The sequence below is a fragment of the Ursus arctos genome, unplaced genomic scaffold (assembly GCF_023065955.2).
Source record: "Ursus arctos isolate Adak ecotype North America unplaced genomic scaffold, UrsArc2.0 scaffold_22, whole genome shotgun sequence".
NCBI lineage: Eukaryota > Metazoa > Chordata > Mammalia > Carnivora > Ursidae > Ursus > Ursus arctos.
The window spans coordinates 14000985-14021690 of NW_026622897.1; the positions used below are offsets into that span (position 1 = coordinate 14000985).

Below are 20706 nucleotides of genomic sequence, written 5' to 3' on the forward strand. Positions count from 1 at the left end.
CTCCACATTGATCAGCAGTCCCCCAGGAACTTGTATTTAATCTGTGAGGAGAGTTACTGCTTTTTTCGCAATCCGATACTTTTAGATTTTAGATAGGTTTTTGTAGAAAAGAACAAGTCCTGTAACAAACAGACCCTTCTAAGCAAGAGCTCTGTGATACAGAGAATGACACCAGATGGCATTGTCACAGGACTGCAAGAATGATGAGAAGTAGACGGTTTTTAATATTTATGCTTCTCCTTCCAGACATCTTGCATATTTAATAGAGCTTTGTTTTTTCATAGGCAGCTTGGGGTTTGGTTTGGTTGTTTTTTTGTGGGGTTTTTTTGTTGTTTTTTGTTGGGTGGTTTTTGTTATTGTTGTTTGTTTGGTTTGGGGGTTTTTGTTTTTTTTTTAAGAAGGATTTGTCCTTTTTTTTTTTTCACTTCAGCCTATTTATTTTTGCCTGGGTTTCAGACATGATACTATTTATCCTCCTTTCTGTTTCAGAGACTATAATACTCATGTGGGAACTACCCAGAGTGCACCCAGGCTGAAACAAATCTATATGGAGCTTCAGTCCTATGCTGAGAAATAAAGTCTCATGTTTCTTACATAGTCCTTGGTTTTCCCGGGTTACTAAACTAAATTTTAGGGACGCCTGGGTGGCTCAGTCCATTAACTGTCTGTCTGCCTTTGGCTCAGGTCATGATCCCAGGGTCCCGGATTGAGTCCCACATCAGGCTCCTTGCTCAGCAGGGAACCTGCCTCTTCCTCTGCCTGCCACTCCCTCTACTTGTGCGTGTGCTCGCGCGTGTGCACACTCTCTCTCCCGGACAAATAAAATCTTTTCTTAAAAAATTTTTTAAAAACCACTAGATTTTAAATAGAACCACTTAAGGGGCGCCTGGGTAGCTCAGTTGGTTGAGCGTCCGATTCTTGATTTCATCTCACGTCGTGATCTTAGGGTGGTGGGATCAAGCCCCCCATCAGGCTCTGCGTTCAGCACAGAGTCTGCTTGAGATTCTTTCTCCCTCTGCCCCTCTACCTGCTCTCACGCTCTCTCAAATAAATTTTAAAAATAAAAAAATAAAAAGAACTGCTTAAATATCCTCTTCCCTTCAACTGTACTTTCTTCTCTGATATATTTTACCTCTGGTTTCTGTAGTATTTGAGCAAGATAAAGATTCAACAGATTGAGAAAGACCGAGGTGAATGGGATAGTCTGACTCCAGAAGCCCGCCGAGAGAAGGAGGCTGGCCTACAGATGTTTGGACAGCTGGCACGTTTCCATAACATCATGTCCAATGAAACAATTGGTACCCTTGCCTTTCTGACATCAGGTAAGGACACAAAAGCACTGTGTTCCCAAAAAATCCAGTAGCCAAAATCTGCTTCATTTGAGGGATCAGCCCAGCTGAAATTAAGAATTCAAGACTCTGGGGGTGCCTGGGTGGCTCAGTTGTTGGGCGTCTGCCTTCGGCTCAGGGCATGATCCTGGCATTCTGGGATCTAGCCCCACATCAGGCTCCTCCGCTGGGAGCCTGCTTCTTCCTCTCCCACTCCCCCTGCTTGTGTTCCCTCTCTCGCTGGCTGTCTCTCTCTGTCAAATAAATAAATAAAATCTTTAAAAAAAAAAAAAAAAAAAAGAATTCAGACTCTGGCGATAGTATCCTGCACAGTCTGAGAGGGAAATGAATCACTAGAGAAGCTTGGATGATGCCCGGGGTGCTGATTGAGGTGGCTCAATCAGTTAGGCGTCCAACTCTTGATCACGCAGCTCAGGTTTTGATCTCAGGGTCGTGAGTTCAATCCATGAGTTAGGCTCCAAGTTGGGCTCCACACTGGGCATGGAACCTGTTTTAAAAAAAGAAGATGCCCATTGTTGACATGGGAAACGTTCACCCTCACACAGCTGCCAGAAAGCATAAGTTGGTATATTTTCCTGAGAACAAGTTAGCCATATAAATATATTGGCTATCCAATTCAGTATTGGCTATACCAGTTCAGTTGGTATCCAGTTCAGTAGCCCCTTGCCACATGTGGCTATCAGGCATTTTAAATGTGACTAGTCTGAATTGTTGAGGTGTGCTAGAAGTATAAAATACCTCGAGACTTAGTACTTTTTAAAAATGTAAAATATTTCATTAATAATTTTATATCGATTATATATGAAATGATAACCAAGGATCACCAGACATTTGAGGAAATACTCCAACGTGAAACATACTGGATGAAAACTTTTTAAAAAATCTTTATGATCTCAGAGGAATAAGAGAAGATATAGCATCCATAAGACAAGAACAAAGAGGCAATAAAAAGTGTTTTCAAAGAACAAGAAAGAGCTCTTGGATATTGAAAATACAACTTAAGTAATTTTTACCTGTCAGTAGAAGGGTTAGAAGATCAAATTTAGGAGCTCTTCCATGAAAGTAGAGCAGAAATAAAAAGAGATGGAAATTAGAATGGAAAGGATAAGAAAACAAAGGATCAATCCAGAAAGCCTCAAAAGAGAAAAATGGAATGGAGGAAATTATCAAAGAAATAATACCAAAAATTCTCAAAAACTAAAAGCCTCTAACTTGAAAGGGCCATAGTGTGCCCAGCACACAGACCTTTTAAATTCTCACACTAAGATGACATTGTGACATTGCAGAAATCAAGGTAAAGAGAAGATCCTAAAAGGTCCCAGAGAAAAGTCAGGTGATGTACAGTGGTTTAAGTGTAAAATGTTGATTTTCACAACAGTGACATTGGAAGCATGGAGCTCCTCGTGGAAAATAGTTTTTTAGCCCAGAATGCTATAGCCAGCCACACTGTCATTTCTGTTTGAGGGTGAATGTGAGGACATTTTCAGGGGTGAAGGTATCGGATTTGCTTCCCACATACCGTTTGAGAGGCTACAAAAAGATAGACTCCATCAGAGTGAAAGAGTAAATCCAGAGGAGGAAGGTGGAATCCCATAAGAGAAAGACAAAGGAAGTGTCCAGGATGGTGGTAAAAGGAGCTCGTGTGACCACCACGCAGCAGGCTTATAGAGCAAGGAGTCCAGATTGGAGTGACAGATGGGAGCTTCCAGAAGGAGAATTTCCAAAAAATACAGAACTGCTAGAAATGATCCTATCGAGAGTTTTACATTTCTGGTGGAGAGTTTAGAAACTAGATTTAGTGACTGGTACTCTGAAAATAAGCAAACAAATTTTTATAAAGTTATATTAAAAAGTATATATGTTACTGGGGCGCCTGGGTGGCTCAGTCAGTTGAGCGTCCAACTCTTGGTTTCAGCTCAGATCATGATTTCAGGGTCATGGGATCTAACCCCATGTTGGGTTCAGTGCTCAGTGGGGAGTCAGCTTGAAGAGTTTCTTCCTCTGCCACTCCCCCCACTCGAGCACTTGGGCTCTTTCTCTCAAATAGATAAATCTTTTTTTTTTTTTAAGTATATATATTACTTTATATATGTAATCATTAGGACACTGTGGCTCTGCCGTGAATGATATTTTTACAATCTTCAGGACATAAACTAAATTATCTAACCAAAGATTTGATTATATACTGGGATTTGTATTTGGAGGAGAAGGGCAGGAAATAAGAACTAAACTCTCATCACTAGTGGAGTCAATAGACTGACTAAAACTAAAACTAACTTATTAAAACCTGGCATGTGTTAATGTATTTTTTTAATTTTTGGAGTCTATGTCCTTTGCCCTAGCAATTCCTTACAAATTCATTGTAAGGAAGTAATAAGTCTACAAACTTATGTACACAATGAAGTTAATAAGTGAAATGCTGGGGCACCTGGCTGGCTTAGTCAGCGACCCATGCGATTCTTGGCCTCAGGGTTGTGAGTTTGAGCCCCACACTGGGTGTGGAGATTACTTAAAATAAAATCTTTTTTTTTAATAAATAGATATGAAATGTTTATAGTAGAATGTCTAGCAGTAGAAATAATGTTTAGCGATAAAGATAAATAACTTCAGGTGCAATCACACCCTGGAAAATTATGTGGCCACTAAAAAGAGTGCAAGTCATCGCTATCCTGCAGAACTTTCTCTGATGGAAATGCTCTGTAAATCTGGACTCATACTGTAGATGCTAGCCACGTGTAGCTATTGAACACTTGAGATGTGAGGTCACTGTGACTGAGGAACTGGATTTTTAAATTAATTTAAATAGACACGTCGGGCCAGCCTGTCTACCATGTTGGACAACACAGGGACATAAATTTACCAAAAGGGTGAGATGTTTATGATACAGTTAATGAAAAAGTAAGTTACAGAATATGTACACATGATCATCGTTTTAAAAACGTGTTTGTTTGTAAATATGGACAGAAAAGCTAGAAGGATGTATTCGAAAATGTTAACAGTGTTTATTTCTGGGTGGTAGTTTTATATTTTGTTTTTGCTCACCAATGTTTTCTAATATTCCTGCAATGAAAATGTATTACTTACATAATTTTTAAAATATTCCCCAGAGGTCTCCAAGTGAAACTCTGAGACATAATATGTAAAAGATGGCTTCTGCATTGAGTTTTCACAGACTGCCTTTTTTTCTAGAGATCAAATCACTCTTTGTGCACCCTTTCCTGGCTGAGCGCATCATCTCCATGTTGAACTACTTCCTGCAGCACCTGGTTGGCCCCAAGATGGGGGCCTTAAAAGTCAAAGACTTCAGTGAATTTGACTTCAAACCTCAGCAGCTCGTATCAGATATCTGCACGATCTACTTAAATCTTGGGTACCTAAGATTTAATTGGGCAAGGCAGAGGGAATTCTAATGTTTTAATTTGGGGTTTTGGTAATGGAATGACTGGTAATTATGTGGAAATAGAAAAAAAAATGGTTCATTTCTAGTTGGTCGATGAATTTTATGTGGTTTTAATCATGAAATTCTGTCTGACCTTTGGGACACTGTTTAGGATTTTCAGTGTTCTGCCTTTTTCTGTACAAAGATAAACTTTACTAATTGTAACCAGTGTTTTAGAAAAGCAGTATTCCTTTTAAGGTTACAGGATACTTGGTAGGGTTCCTTCCTAAAAATTAGAAGAAATCTTTCTATATCAAAAGAACATTGATGGCATGTGAGTGTTGGGGAACCTTGTTCCTCATCCCAGCTGTTCTCTCCCTCACTGACCTGCCCTCTGATCCTCAGTTTCTCTCTGCTGGTGTCCTTCCAGGGACGAGGAGAACTTCTGTGCCACGGTGCCCAAGGATGGACGTTCCTATTCCCCAACTCTCTTTGCACAGACAGTCCGAGTCCTGAAGAAAATCAATAAGCCCGGGAATATGATTGTGGCTTTCAGCAACTTAGCAGAGAGAATCAAGGTGAGGGGGAGGAGGATTTGTTTACTAACATATTCAGTAGTAATCACGGTGTTGACTCAACTGTTCTGCTGGTTACCCTATTTCAAGGAGTAAAAAGGGTATTGCCTTGAGAAAATATAAACATGATTCTTCCTGGTCAGCCAATAACTGGAACTGCCTTTGGTCTTTTTTTAAGTTTTTATTTTTATTCCAGTTAGTTAACATACAGTGTTAGTTTCAGGTATACAATACGGTAGTTACAGATTTCCATATGCCACCGTATCATATTATCCCTAAGTTCTTCATCTCTTTTCAACATGAGAGTGAAGAACAGAAAATTGACTTAAAAAGCTTCTACTAGAAGAGAAGAATGTACAAACTTTATTATAGACTCTATGAAAACTTTTCTACACAGTGTTATCAATAGACTTGAAAATCTTTGTTGTTAACACAGAACTTTTTCAAATAGGATTCAAGATCAGTTGTTTTTAGTCATTTGACTTGTATAGATTTTCTCCATTACATTTGTAGTTAGTAGTTGGCTTATATGGGAATAGTCATACATTTTTTTTTTTTTTAAAGATTTTATTTATTTATTCGACAGAGATAGAGACAGCCAGCGAGAGAGGGAACACAAGCAGGGGGAGTGGGAGAGAAAGAAGCAGGCTCATAGCAGAAGAGCCTGATGTGGGCCTCGATCCCAGATCGCCGGGATCACGCCCTGAGCCGAAGGCAGACGCTTAACCGCTGTGCCACCCAGGCACCCCGATAGTCATACATTTTATAGATGAAAATACTGTCTTATATTCAGCTAATCCCTTTGGTTGGAGTTTGACGAAACTCCATTAGTTACAAAGAAGGAAAAATCATGGCACAGATTCTAATAGAAAACCTTCCTTGTTGACATCCGTGTTCCCTTCATTGAACTACTTATTTTATTGAGTTGGGCTCCATCTTTCCTAGAGCTTAGCCAGATGGGTGCCTGAGGAACTAGAGTCATGAAGGGATCAAAATGTTGAAGCTACTTTTAAACTCCTCCTATACCTGTTTGTACCTAAAACCAGAAGCTGCTTTTCATACACTGACTGCATGAGTGACTCTGCAAATACCTCTCCTACCACCGTCCCCTTTTCAGTGATGACATTTACAGTAGGACTGCTGCCAGGAGGATCTCGTATGTGATGCGTTTCTTTTTTTGTTAACACTTAAACCCATCCCTAGTCATGACTGCCAGCAGCTGAGCCAAACTTCGGTTTGGGAGTTGGGGTTGAACGCTAAACTTGCTTTTATGATATCCTTCTTGGCTTGTTTAGAAAATAAAGCTGTGAATTGTCATTGTCGCTGTAAAGGGTCCTCAGTGACCTTTTAAGATTATAGTCACTGAATATTTTGAATTCAGCTGCTCGTGAATTCAGCTTAGCGACCAGGTGTTTGTGCTTAGTCCCTAGCAGACCTTCAACAACAGGAGGAGGAGACCTATGCAGATGCCTGTGATGAGTTCCTGGATCCCATCATGAGCACACTCATGTCTGACCCCGTGGTGCTGCCGTCCTCCAGAGTCACTGTGGATAGATCCACCATTGCCAGGCATTTGCTCAGGTACGCCAGCCCCAAAGAGCAGCCTCAAGACAACAGACGTGTGTGTTTGCTGTCCTTTTTCCCCAGTTTCCTAATACAGTACTATCCACCCACAAGGTGCTCCGTATTGTTGATTATTAATGAGTTGAGGAGGCATTTCGGTAGAGCCGTATCACTTGATTGTTGAGGATTTAAACATCCAAAACAAGACACACCGTTGAGAAATGCTGGCCCTATACCCCTTACCTGTTCCTTCCTTGAGGAAATAATTTCTATCCGTAGATGTTATAAATTATGTCAACCTGAAGTATAAGTTGACTTGAACTTGTTTTAATTGTATTTCAGTTGTAAAAATAGAAATGATAACTTTGTTTTGTTTTAAGTCGGTTTTACGCTGTAGCCATCGCATATAGGTTAAGCCAGCTTCTGCCGCTGCTGTCGTACTCAGCCACGGTGGCCATGAGTCCCGTCGAACCTGAGGCGGGGCCTACTGCATTATGTAGAAATGGGTACTGAGAAACTCTTCCTATTTAAAATCAAGTTCCATAAGTTGACCCAAATTTAAGGAAATACTATTTTTTAAACATTGCAAAAAGGGATTTTCTACTTCGTGGTATTTGGTATTAAGCATTCACTATACGCATAATGCTGTCATATGGTGATCTGTCTTTTCTAAACTGTCAGGAAACTTTGTATTTTATTGTGGTCTCAGGATACTGACAGAAGATATATCAGCCCTTCAAGTATATCATAAACCTTCTGACCTGTCAGGAAGCCATAATCTCCATTTATTTGGGTAGTATTCAGCTGACTGAATCAGGTGTCACTCTACAAGGCTTTATCCCTTCACACTTTAGACTATTTCGAGAGCCTGTCACTGAAACTACCAGCAGCTCTGTATGCTCACCTGAGTGTACAGGCTCTCTGCCTTAGGAAACTCGAATCACGTATCATCTGAACAGCAGTGTGGAAATAAAGTTTGTTAAGGAGCATAGAGACCAAGTAGCTAAATAGTCTGCAGAAAACCCAGAAACCTCCTGAATCACTCTTTCTCTCGTCTCCTTTCTAACCTCAAGTCAGCACCTGACTCAGTGCGTCTGGCTTCAGTTTCAGAAGGAGATGCACCCGCTTTTCTAGCTTGGGCTTTGGGTGTTAGAACTTACAGAAATAACCCCTTTCCCTTTCTCTCTTTGTCCCAGTGACCAAACCGATCCCTTTAACCGTAGTCCCCTCACCATGGACCAGATCCGGCCAAACACAGAACTAAAAGAAAAAATCCAGCGGTGGCTCGCAGAGAGGAAACAACAACAAAAGGAGCAACTTGAATAAATACTGTGAACTAAACAAACCAAAAACAACCAACCCCAGAATGTAGATAAACAATTGTTTGTGGTTTCTCTCATTTTGGTTCTGTTCCTTCCTTTTTTTCCTTTCTTTTCTTTTTCTTCCTTTCTTTTTCTCTTTCCCTTCCTTCTTTCCTTCTTTCCTTCCTTCCTTCCTTCCAACTAAATTAGAGAACTGCTCTTGCTGAAACTATGACAATTTAGATTTATTCCGAAGAATTTTACAGTGCTCTCCTGGCTTGCAGGAAATTATGCTTATTATGGCAGCACCAAGTTTAGAAATGATCACTCATTTGTACCCTTTGTTCTCTCTTCCTACTCTTCATCCTTTTCCTACCTTAAGTTACATTAACTTCAGCTACTGAAACTTCCTGCCACCTTACTTTTGCTCTGTCAAGAACTGCTCAAATACCTTTGATGAGCCCAGCTTTTAAGTATATGTCACATATTTCGGTGACAGCTGACACCATTAGAAAGTCCTGTGTCATCGAGGTATTTACTGGTCTTCATGACCCGGATGTCAGCCCTTTTCTTGTTACAGTTCTGCTATATTACAGAATAACCTTTCACACACAAGCAGATACCTTGATGTTTGAGTAGGCTTTTGAATAGAATAGATGAGATTTTCAAAAAGGAATCATGCAGTTTCTGTCGGTAATTCTTAATTTTGCATTAACTCATCCCTCAAAGATCCAGTGGAGGACAGACACTCTCCCCTGGGGCTATCATCACCACAAAAAACTTAGCCCCATAATATTTTTAGGAGGATTGGTAGGACAAACATGAATTTTTGATACCTTATTTAGAAAATTCTGAGGTGAAAGAAAAAAGGAGGCTGTTAGGCCCTCTTTATCTTTTGGAAATCTTGTTACAAGGAGTAGGCTTGAGTGGAAAAGTTAGGGAACAAATATTGTAACCATGAAAGATGTCATTTTAAGACATTATTATCAACCGTGTATTTCAGTATATATAGACACCATGTGCATTTTTATATTGGTCTAATGTAAACTGAGTACCACTTTATATTGTCTCTTCCACGGTAAGATGTATGCAGTGGGTGGCCATATTTACTGACACACTTACTCTAGACAAAATTCTGAGACTATAACATGTATATAGTTAAATGTTTGTTTGGGCTTGTGACCTAACTTCCAAGAGCTGCTTCTAATTCAGCCTTAGGTCATCAGTTAACAAAGTTAGAATTTGAGCACAACCTTGTCCACAGCCGTTTTAAATATCCACATAGCCCCATGTAGTTAGTAGGCGGATGGGCCCCACTTCTGCAAGTTGAGCTTACGCTCCCTACTCAGTTGCACAGCTTAACATGCTAAGTGAGGCACGTTCTCCTATGGACTATGTCACTATCTCTGTAAGCCTGAAGATATCATAAGTGACAAGAGAAGTGATTTGATCTAGAAACAGGGGTCACTGTTTCATTTTTAACCATGGCCTCTTTCAAGTAAGATGGTAGTTTTAGGATATTCCAACACGAGTTGCTATAAGCAGTCCTCAATGTGCTTTTGATGGCATCACTTGGAAAACCTCACATCAGAGGGCATCCCACACTAGGTATAAAGTAGATGTTGCCTACTGCTGTGCTTTTAAATGGGAAAAAGAGTCTAGGACTCTTGGAAATGGCAGAATGTAAGATATTAATTCAGTGTGCAACCTGAGCCTTTAAGGCTTGGGTTAACAGGATTTGTTTATTTTCTTAAAATGAGCTTCATTTCATATTTATTATCCTCCTTTACTTCTCTGAGAATGAACTGTGTATAAAATAAGCTTCTTCTACTCGCAGTTAACTTCCAAACCCAATCTTATGGGATGTTTTCATTTTTTAAAAAAGTGGGGAAAAGACCAGAGTTTTATAGGAGAAAATTGGAGGAAAAATGGGCACAAAACCTCAGAAGGCAGCTGTTCCCAGCAGCTTTCTAGCTAACAACCTCTATGCTGCCTCTTGTATCTGTGTCTGTATTCTACTTCTGTGGTCTTCAGATTGTAAGCCTTTTCTGGCAAGCTTTTTTTTTTTTTTTTTTTTTTTTTTTTAGTTCTTTTCCTGAAACTTTTTATGAATGGCTATGGCACCATTAATGCTGCTGAGTATCTTTAAACTCATTACAAAGGCAAGTGTATAGCTTAAGGCCACTGTTGGTAAGGAAACCAAGTGTCCTCTGTGCCTTTCTTTCTTTGAAATAATTTAAGAACATCCCAAAAATGAGACTAAAAAATTAATCGTCTTGGTGTACGCCATGGTGTGTATATGCGCTTGGAAGCTTAAAGAGAGGTTTTGTTATCTGGAACTCAGAAACCGCTCTCAATCTATTAGAGCAGACTTTCTTATATACCTAGTTTTATGTGTTGGCTTTGCTAGAGTATGATAGGAAAATGAAGCCTCTTTATCAGCTCTGGTATTGCTTACCAAGAGGGTAATAACTAAACTTGGAAAATTATTTAAGTAGGTTTTATCAAGCAATCTTGGTTTGTTGTGTTTTTTTTTTTAATATAGTTTGTAATGGATATGTAAAAACAAAGAAACATTGAAGGTTTTTTAATGGTGCAGGTGAAGGTGCCAGTTGCTATTTGGTATCACAGTCTACAAAAGCTTCATTACTTTATTTGATGCTGGTTGCTAAGCAGCCATTGCCCAGAGCATAAGTCTGCTGGGTGCCTTTACAAGCCAGAGAGGCTGATGCTGCACTGTCGACGTCATGTGAGGAAATCATGCACATGCTCTAACTGCTACACAGGAAAACCTAGACAAAAAAATAAAATAAAAAATAAAACGACAAAAAGGTTGATTGAAATAAAATTTGATCAACATAACTGTATTTTGAAACATTCCAGGAAGGTTACTTCTTGTCAAACTTGCCTGGGGGTTTGTTCAAAGCTTGTATTTAATAAAGGAACACCTGACTTACAACCTGTGTTATCACTTCCTTCCTTACAGTATGAAAAGCTAGTGGCAGTTTCAGAAATCCCTCTGAAATTTTAGAGGACTCTGACCTTCACTTCTCTTCAGGGTGGTATCAGATGTGGGTCACCCAGCTGAGCTAACCTCCCTTACCAGGCTTCTGGACCCTGGAGTTATCCAGAGGAGTCTTAGGGCATGTTTCTTCCTCATCAGTTCACTTCTGGCTTCACTTTTCTTTATCTGGCCTAAACCCCAGGTCCTTCATTTTAATCATTCACTATCACATTCCCTGTCTTGCCCCTAGTTTCTCTACTCCTGCCCTGTAAGACCTCAGTCTAAACTGACCCAGTCATTCCTCTCTCTCCCAGTATCCAAGCTACAGACCACTGTTGGAGAAAAATGACACAATCTTTAGAGTGCTGTGACCACAAATCAGTGGTTGCTAACAGTGCCCAACAACCCTTCTATGTGTCCGGAAATTCAACACCAATCCAAACTTTAACCTTTTTTCACCGATCTTTCCCACCCTCCCACTTAGCCTTCACTGAAGATCTTGCCTTCCACTTTACTGGAAAGATAGGAATTTCAGATTTTCCACTTTCAAACTTCTCTCCCATCATCCCATCTGTGAAAAGGCCCCACAGTTCCAAAGCTAACCCCCCCAATCTTTTTGTCTCTTCAGATATTTTATCAATCCCCCTTCTCTATCTTCAGTCTCTACCTTAATTTCCATAGCCTTATTTGGTTTTATTTTACAGGGGAGGGGGCCCGCAGAAGGAGAAGGAAAGAATCTTAAGCAGGCTCCACCCCAAGGCCGAGCCCAGTGCAGAGCCCAATGCTGGGCTCCTGTCACAACCCTGAGGTGAAAATGAGTCAGATGCTTAAGGACTGAGCCACACGAGCGCCCCCTTACTTGGTTTTCTGACTCGCATTACTTTATAGATAGACATACTCTGGCTTCTACCCTAATTTTCTGAAAGTGCTGTAGCTAATATTTCCATATTGGTAAATTAACTTTCCCAGCCTTAATTTGACTTCTGTAGTCAAATTGGAGTCAGCTTGGCAGTGGAATCATTCCATTGAAATGATGCTCTTGGTTCCTTGGTATCACCTCTAATTTTCCTTTCCACCCATCAGTCAGATTTGCTCAGGCTTCTCCAGGATACATTTTTTTTTAAAAGATTTTATCCATTTGGCAGGGAGAGAGACAACAAGTAGGGCGAGCGGCAGGCAGAGGGAAAGGGAGAAGCAGGCTCCCTGCTGAGCAGAGAGGCCAACGTGGGGCTCCATCCCAGGACCCTGGGATCATGACCTGAGCCGGAGGCAAACGCTTAATGGACTGACCCACCCAGGCGCCCCACAGGGTACATTACTTACAATTATGTTCTTCACAGCAAATGCCACTTCTCTACATATATCTCCTCTTCCAGTCATATTAAAGTTTCAACCCTGTAGTATAGAGCTGTTCTGTTATACATCAATCTTCTCTGGAAATCTTTCAGATCACCACCACTCCTAATCCCATACGCCCCATCCCTGTTTACACAGCAACCTTTTCAGATCCCAATTTTGCCACTCACTAGCTATGTGGCCGTTTATCAATCCCAGTCTTAAATGGGGACACTGCCTAACACACATGCTTACTTTAACTTCCAAAATGCCTGGCATGCTGGAGGCCCTCAGTAAATGTTTTGTTGCTCCCATCTGCGTAGTTCCTTGCGACTGACTGGGGAATTAGTGGAACCAGTTCCCGGACTCCGATCCCGATACACGATACGGGGGAGGTCGGGATTAAGAAAGATCAGCTAAAGAAAAGGCAAAGGACCCGATCAGATGACAGGTTATGTGGCGCCTTCTCTGCCCATCACTTTCCATGTTTGGCCGAGGACCCTGTCTGCCTTTACAAGACGACCGTCCTGGCCTAGGAAGACTTTAGAGCTGCTTTCCAGTCCTAACTTCCCACGTTCTCTCAGAAAACTGCCGATAACACCTGACGCAGAACGGGGCGGGTCCGCGCCGCGGCCAGCACGGGAGGCCCAGAGCGCATGCGCCCGTCCTCCGCTCGCCGGCCTTCCGGGCCTCCGTGAGCGGCTGCCCCAAGAGATGCCTGCTCCTTCGCGGAAGCCCACCGCTCTCCCTGTGTTCTCTGACCTCACCTTTTCATCTCCACTTTCTCTTCGACGACTGAAGAGACTAATTCGGCCAGCTAGATTCCGGAAAGATAACAGGACACCTAAATACCTTGGACCGGCGCGGAAAGAGGAGGCCTGACCTTGGAAGCGGAACGGGGGTCCTACGGCGGGTCCTTCCGGGGGGTGACATTCACCGGCCGTCGGGGGCGACGGATCTTCCAGCCTGGAACCATGGCCCAGTTTGTCCGTAACCTCGCGGAAAAGGCCCCGGCGCTGGTGAACGGTGAGCCCGGCGGCGGACTGCCGGGGCGGGGGGGCCTGAGAGGAAGACGCGGCCAGTGGTACCTCGAGGCCCCGCAGGAGCCGGGGCGGGACGGCCGGGTTGGAGGGGGAAGGGAGCAGGGGCCGGTCTGCGACTCTTCTCTAGCCTTTCCTCCCGCCTGGCCTGCAGCTTGGGTTCTCTGTACGTCCTAGAAGTTCGGGATTCTAACCGCGACAGGGAAGGAGGGAAGGAGGGAAGGGGTGTGCGGGAAGGCTGGAGTCGCCCGCCACTGCCGCCAAGACGCCCCCTTCGATGTCGAGAAGTGGGAATATGGAGGGTATGGCCCTGCGGCAGGTCGAGGGGAAAGGACGGGAGAGGCAAGTGAAAGTCCCTTCAATTCGGCCGCATTAGGTTGTCTGGTTCTCAAATGGGGTATCTGGAAGTCTGCATACGTTTTTAGGGATAGGTGTGCTTTTGAACGTTGACTTTGCCTGCTGTCCTGGCCACATTATGAAATGGTTCTTTAATATAATGGAAATTTTTGGTGGAATTGGACTTTGTGGACGAGTATCCCTGCTCCCACAAACAGAGGGAGGTGTGTAAACAGTAATCTTTAGCATCCTGGTTTAATATTCATGGAGCTTTTCAGCTTGAAAAAAAACCGAAGTCTTAACTAGCAGACCGTTGTACTTCAGAATAACCCTGAATAGTCACAGCCCTGAGTCGTAGCCTTTTCTGTCAGGAAATATTGCAGTCGGCTGCTGGGTAGCAAGCTACTCCATTTTATTTCCAAAATGGGATGAAGTAAACTGAGGGAAGCGCGTTCGCTGGATGTGCTATATTCTGGTGAGCGGTTGAAGCACAGATCTCTACATAGCTTTCACTCAAATTTGATTCTGAAATGGAAATGGAAAAGAATTTTCTAAATACATGTAATATTTTTGAACCTGTTTTACTGATTGGTTTCTTATTCATCTTCTCCTTCCTTTGCTCGCATCAGCAGCCAGTGAGTTATTGAAGGCGTCACAGTCCCAAATACAATAATGCTTGAGTCTCTCCTACACAACCCCACAGTCGACTAATTTACACATTAAGTTTCAGGTGGATTTATTTTCCAGAACATGGCTTTCATGTCTTTCAGGTGGTGGGATTGCAAACTAATTTTAGTTAATCCAAAAAGAGGACAATACCAAAAGAAAATTTTATTAAGAAACAAACTCTTTCCTACATTGTTGTGAGTAATTAAAAGAAACTGTTATTCTTCCAAAAGTACTCAGAATGGAGAACTCAGCTAGGGCCAGACTGTTAAATGCGAAATATATTTTGCTTTGTAACATAACTCAGTGTATTAAATGTGAATGTTAAGTATCTAATAAAAAATTGGGGCACCTGGCTAGCTCAGTCAGTGGAGACTGCAACTCTTGATCTTGGGTTGTGGGTTCAAGCTCCACGTTGGGTGTAGAGATGACTTAAAAATAAACTCTTTTTTAAAAAATTACTAACGGACGCCTGGGTGGCTCAGTCAGGTCATGATCCCAGGGTCCTGGGATGGAGTCCTGCATTGGTCTCCTTGCTCAGCGGGAAGCGTGCTTCTCCCTCTCCCTCTGCCTGTTGCTCCCTCTGCTTATGCTCTCTCGATCACTGTCAAATAAATCTTTAAAAAAAAAAAAATTTACTGACTATAGGAGCACCTGGCTGGCTCAGTCTGTAGAGCATGACTCTTGATCTCTGGATCATGATTTCGAGCCCCATGTTCAGCAGAGTTTTGTTGTTGTTGTTGTTTTATATATACAGAGAGAAAGGGTTTACTTTTTAAAAAAATTAATGGCTGCATCTGTTAATTCCCCTGGGGGCACAAAAAAGCTAACAGAAATAAGTTTATCATCAGACTTCCCCAGAAAAGTCAGAGTAATTTTTTTTTCCTTTTTACTAAACTTGAGACGTTATTGGTATTTTACCAGTCTTCTTTCCATTTATCTCCTTCTGTTCCAAGAGCCTATCCAGGTTCCACATTGTATGGAGTTGTTAATCTCCCTAGTTTCCTCTGATGTGTAACACTAATGACAGTTTTTCTTACTTTCCACGACCTTGACAGTTTTTAAGGTATCTCTGCAGATACCTATCTAGGTATCCTATAAAGATGTTCTCCAATTCGGATTTGTCTGGTGTTTTTCTTGTAATTAGTCTGGAGCTATGGGTTTTGAGAAAGAATACCACAAAAGTGAAGTGCTATAATCACATATCAGGATTACGTGATACCCATATAAGATCACTGGTGAAATTAGCTTTCATCATTTGGTTATGGTAATGTTGCTAGGTTTCTCACTGTAAAGTTACTGTTGTTTTCCCTTCGCATAATCTGTTCTCCAGAAGCAAGTAACTAGGTCTAGTCCGTCGCATGTGTTGAGGGGGCAGGGAGCAGCTGCCAACAGCAGGGATTCCATCTCCTGTAGGAAGGAGTATTTACATATAATTAAATGGAATTCTGTGAGAAAGATTTGTTCTTCCCTGTTTGTTTATTCAGTCATGTATTGTATGGACTCACGTACATTTATTTCCTACTTCTTACCTCCAGTAGCATGTTACTTTGTTCAAATTGTTGCAGCCTTGACCATTGAGAACTCTTTCAGGTTGGCACCTCTGTCCCATTGACTTACCCCCTTTCTTGTACTACAAAATCCTTCAAACTCATGTTACATTTTCCCTGCCCCAGCCTTAGAATCAGCCATTTCTCCAAGGAGCCCTGGTTTCTTTTGTTGGACAATGGTACTTTGAAACCAAGATCTAGGCACTGAGTGTCTTTCTTGCTGCTAGACTGCTAGAATATCATTGCTTCTGGGCCCTCTTAAGGGTGTGTGTGTATAGTAACCCATGTGTAATATATGCATATACATGGTTGTTTCTGTATCTGTCCGTCTGTAGATATATTAAACTACACATGAGTTCATAGAATGTCTCCAACTCTAATCCAGTACCATGGGATTTATTCTTCTTTTCTTGCCTATTTGTAACTTTCCTCTCCTGCAGTGAGAAACCTGGCTCCCGTCATCCACCATTCATTTACTTATGTTTTATCCATCCCTTGTATATATGTAAAGCAGTTTCAAACTTTTTAACATGTACTCCCTGAGAAACAAATTTACCAAATAAAGTACAGTGTGTACAGTGTACTGATTTTTTTTTAAGGGTGAAAGTGTTGAAGATAATTTTACAGACAATCACACAAGATTTTGTACTCTGTGATAGCCCCAGCTTACAGGCACTGTCAGTTCTATGTAGATAACTATCCGTGAGAGCCTTGTGTCTGCTTGGATTTAACCGTGGCCTTAAGCACTAAGGATGGTGCAGATAGTAATTCTAAGAGTAGTGAAATAGCCAAATCCAGGAAGCTAATAATAGGAAAAGTACCAAGAACCTTGGATAATCCATCTTTGTTGTGTTTTTTGGGGGGGGGGGTTAAGATTTTATTTATTTACTTCAGAGAGAGAGAGTGTGCACACAAGCATGGGGGGGGGGGTGTGTGCAGAGGGAGAAGCAGACTCCCTACTGAGCAGGGAGCCCAGTGCGGGATCCCAGAACTCTGGGATCATAACCTGAGCTGAAGGCAGACGCTTAGCCTCATAAGCCACCCAGGTGCCCTCCCCATCTTTGAACAGTAGACAGTTCATGGATGTTCATGCAAGTGTGCTGTTTTTATTACGTTTGTCATGTAACTTTTTTTATAAAATGCTTTTCTCGGGATGCTGGGTGGCTCAGTCAGTTAAGCATCTGCCTTTGGCTTAGGTCATGATCCCAGGGTCCTGGGATCGAGTCCCACATCTGGCTCCTTGCTCAGCAGGGAGCCTGTTTCTCCCTCTGCTGCTCTCCCTGCTTGTGCTCTCTTGCTGTCAAATAAATAAATAAAATCTTTAAAAATTAAAAAATAATAATAAAATTTCTTTCTCTTGCTGAAATCACTGCCATAATCTTACATCTACCCTGGTTATTAAGATTTTTTTTTTCTCTTAAATAGTAACTACCTTGAGGAATTTCATAGTAATAGATTTGAGTTTGGCTGCTCTGAACAATACATGTAGGTTTTATTTTTATTACTTGTGTTGTTTTGAAGGAGGAGCAGCTGGGCTTTTGTTGAAGAAAGATTTAATTCACATATTGATGAGGATACCAGAAATGGGCCCTAATTGGTGTAATTCCATCTGGATTTGTAGCCAACATTGTGACAAGTTTTAATCTTAAGGATGCCGTTCCGTGTAGCTCCTTACCTCCCCTTATGCACTTTTTCCCTCCAAATCTTCTGCTCTTTCTACCAAGAAAATATGGTTACATTGTGTCTGTTCTCTTGCTTCTGAATCCAACTTCTTGTAACTTTACAGTTAACTAGATTTGCCATTCATAAACGAAATAACAGTACTAGCTGGCCACTAGTGAAGTCCTGACATAATTGAATGTGCTTATAGCTTCCTGCCTGATTGAACTGCCCTGTGACACAGGTGTTCTGCATCTTTAAAAGCCTCTTGTTACCAGGGAGCAGCTTTGACTTTTCACACCGGGTGCACATTTGGTACAAGCAGTGAATGAATGTGATGCATGAATAAATATTTGTGTCCAGCCCACACATCTGCTTCTTTCGGTCTCTAGTGAGTTCATCCTGGTTTTTTGTTTTGTTTTGTTTTGTTTTCCAGCTGCTGTGACTTACTCGAAGCCTCGATTGGCCACATTTTGGCACTATGCCAAGGTTGAGCTGGTTCCTCCAACCCCTGCTGAGATCCCTACAGCTATTCAGAGCTTGAAAAAAATAGTCAAGAGTGCTCAAACTGGTAGCTTCAAACAGCTCACAGTTAAGGTAACTATGGGCTAAATGGAAACGTATGTGCATAACAGAAAATGTCTTCCCTTGGGATTTTTCTGATTGTTTTGATTAATATATGTATTTTCCAGTGAGGCTGAAATCTACATAATGAGAGATAATCTGTTTCTTGACTGCTGAGAAAGATATTTACCTTTCTAATTTTGTCATCTGGGTTGAAATAATTCAGCTATTTTGTGTCTTCATTTCCTATTAGGCTTAAAACAAAGAAAGGGGCATTTTTACTGGGCAACTTTTTTTTCCTCTCCTATTTTGGTAAGTGTACTAAAATAGGATGGCTTACTTTGCTGATTCTATACTTTTTTTCATCTGTAGGCTGGAAATACTTCCAGTTTAGCCAAAAGATCTCTTGGACTAAAATAAAAATACCAAAACCTAGCAAGCATATCATGTAATATGAAGGGTTATTGAATTGCATTAAAATAAAATCTAAAGATTGTAAGAATTGGAACTTAGATTTTATGTTTGCTTGCTTGAGCCAAACAGAGGATACAGAAAGCCTAAAATAACTAAATTACTGCTGACTTGAGAATCTGCATCCTGGAAAATATAGTTATTTTTCAGACCTCCAGTATTTCTGGTGTAGTTTGAAGGGGAAAATTAAAATTCACATCCAGGTGCTAAAAGGAAAGGCCCAGTTTTGTTGGGGGAGTACTTGTCAGCTAGAGTTTCCAGATCTGTAGCCGCACTTGCATGCGACGTTGCTTTTTCTCTCAGGGCAATAAAACATGGATCTGTGAAGCTGAGTCATTACTGAATACTCTGAAAGAGTTAAACCAAATAATACATGAATAAAGGGGAAGACAGAGCTCTTCATCTCTCAACAAATTCTCTTTGGCCAGACAGAAATGTCTATTCAGAGACTTACCTCCCTATAGCCATCCTTTCATATGAGTGCCCTGTCTAAATGTGTCAGCTATTTCCAGGATGTGGGTTGTTTTAGGGCTCATAAAGTGTCTCATAAACTAATAATGAAAGGGTTAAGTCAGTTCAGGTCTTTAAAGAATGCTTTGAAAGAATTTATAAGCTCTGGACTACTTACCTTACATAATTGAAAGTTCAAGTGTTCTCAGCAGTTGAACAAAGTTAACATCAGTAAATCTTGACTTTGGCTAACACTGCTCTCTAAATGAATAGCATCCTTATATTCTCTGTTACTCAATCCTGGAGAAGAATACCTTTAAATACATAAGGAAAAAAATGTACATTAAAATTTGTGCTGCTTTTTTCAGGAAGCTCTGCTGAATGGTTTGGTGGCCACCGAGGTGTGGATGTGGTTTTATGTCGGCGAGATCATAGGCAAGCGTGGCCTCATTGGCTATAATGTTTGAAGACCAATCTTTAACATCTGTTTATATGTGGCTTATTATTTGAGTGTTCTTGGACCATGTGTGACCAGACTGGTATTTGAATAAAAGAAGCTAATGTATCAAAATCAGTGTTTTCTCTATCAGACACGACATGGAAGGATCACAGTTTCTTTTGATGATAAGATGGATTGTCTTGCTCTAAGGGCATGTCTTTTGCTTAGCTTGAAATTGGAAAGGATACATGTGAATATACCAACCTGGTAAATACATTTATGAGGATAACATTCTAATTTGAAGGTTTGAAATATATGATAAATTTCTTTTATTTCCAGAATAGTCAGGGGAAAGGTCTTGGGAAAACGAGGACTTGGTACAGTAGGGAAAACAGTAATACCACATGCCAAAGTGCAATAGTGAAGTCATGTCCGTAATATAAAGAATAAGATTTGGATGGTTTCTCTTTGCTAGAATCAGAGATAGACCTTTTTGATAACACCTGCATTTACAAGTGCAGAATATTTGGTGGTGGTATTCTAAGTATCTTTATACCATCTTTGACACAAGGACACAGCTGCTACTGAGAGCCACCACCTCCTTTTTAAATATAATTTTGATGTGTGTCATGTCATTAATCAGTTATGATTTTTAGAACCTATCTTTACAAAAAAATACCCTATGGATATTTAAATAGTTATAAATTTAGCATCCTCCATGGTTCTAAATAGTACATTATGTCCTGAAATAATAGAAATGCTTGTTGTCCGTCTTCTTGAGCTGTTTTATTGAAGATATAGGAGAGACTTAATCATTCATTGGCTTTTCTGGGGATTTTACCATCTTTGAATGGTTTATTGGTACATTTCTAAATCCATCGTAACTCCTGCAGCCATTGCAAAACATGCATTACCAGCTAATGAGAGCCAGAAGCTAACTGAGTATTGGAAAAGCATCATGGCTCACAGTGCGGTATTAATCCTTTAGTGGTATTGAACATTTATCCAGTCAGTCCCAAATTTAT

General features: G+C 41.0%; 2 protein-coding genes and 1 long non-coding RNA gene across 4 annotated transcripts in view; 2 read left to right on the forward strand and 1 right to left on the reverse strand.

Moving 5' to 3' along the window:
• Positions 1–11126, forward strand: part of UBE4A (ubiquitination factor E4A) — a 35295-nt gene extending 24169 nt beyond the window's left edge. For both annotated transcript variants that reach the window (XM_026505647.4, XM_044386605.3), the window contains exons 16-20: positions 1148–1322; positions 4539–4719; positions 5159–5306; positions 6727–6884; positions 8063–11126. In XM_026505647.4, the coding sequence (XP_026361432.1) occupies positions 1148–1322; positions 4539–4719; positions 5159–5306; positions 6727–6884; positions 8063–8192 (792 nt within the window). In that variant the 3' untranslated portion in view covers positions 8193–11126. The remainder of the gene's footprint in view (positions 1–1147; positions 1323–4538; positions 4720–5158; positions 5307–6726; positions 6885–8062) is intronic.
• On the reverse strand, positions 380–13155 carry LOC123001395 (uncharacterized). The gene is made up of 3 exons (XR_007189640.2): positions 12762–13155; positions 12495–12566; positions 380–1836 (listed from the first exon to the last, which is right to left on the reverse strand). It is a non-coding gene; the product is annotated as an uncharacterized LOC123001395 (long non-coding RNA).
• A 34-nt stretch (positions 13156–13189) lies between these two features.
• On the forward strand, positions 13190–19813 carry ATP5MG (ATP synthase membrane subunit g). Its single transcript, XM_026505649.4, has 3 exons — positions 13190–13532; positions 18194–18354; positions 19611–19813. The coding sequence occupies exons 1-3, from the start codon at positions 13481–13483 to the stop codon at positions 19707–19709; spliced, it is 312 nt and encodes a 103-aa protein (XP_026361434.1). The 5' UTR covers positions 13190–13480; the 3' UTR covers positions 19710–19813.
• Positions 19814–20706: the final 893 nt, after the last annotated feature.

Coding starts and splice junctions, on each gene's coding strand:
- ATP5MG (XM_026505649.4), top strand. CDS start 13,481: ATGGCCCAGTTTGTCCGTAACCTCGCGGAAAAGGCCCCGGCGCTGGTG. Junction 13,533..18,193: donor GGCCCCGGCGCTGGTGAACG/GTGAGCCCGGCG, acceptor TTTGTTTTCCAG/CTGCTGTGACTTACTCGAAG. Junction 18,355..19,610: donor TCAAACAGCTCACAGTTAAG/GTAACTATGGGC, acceptor TGCTTTTTTCAG/GAAGCTCTGCTGAATGGTTT.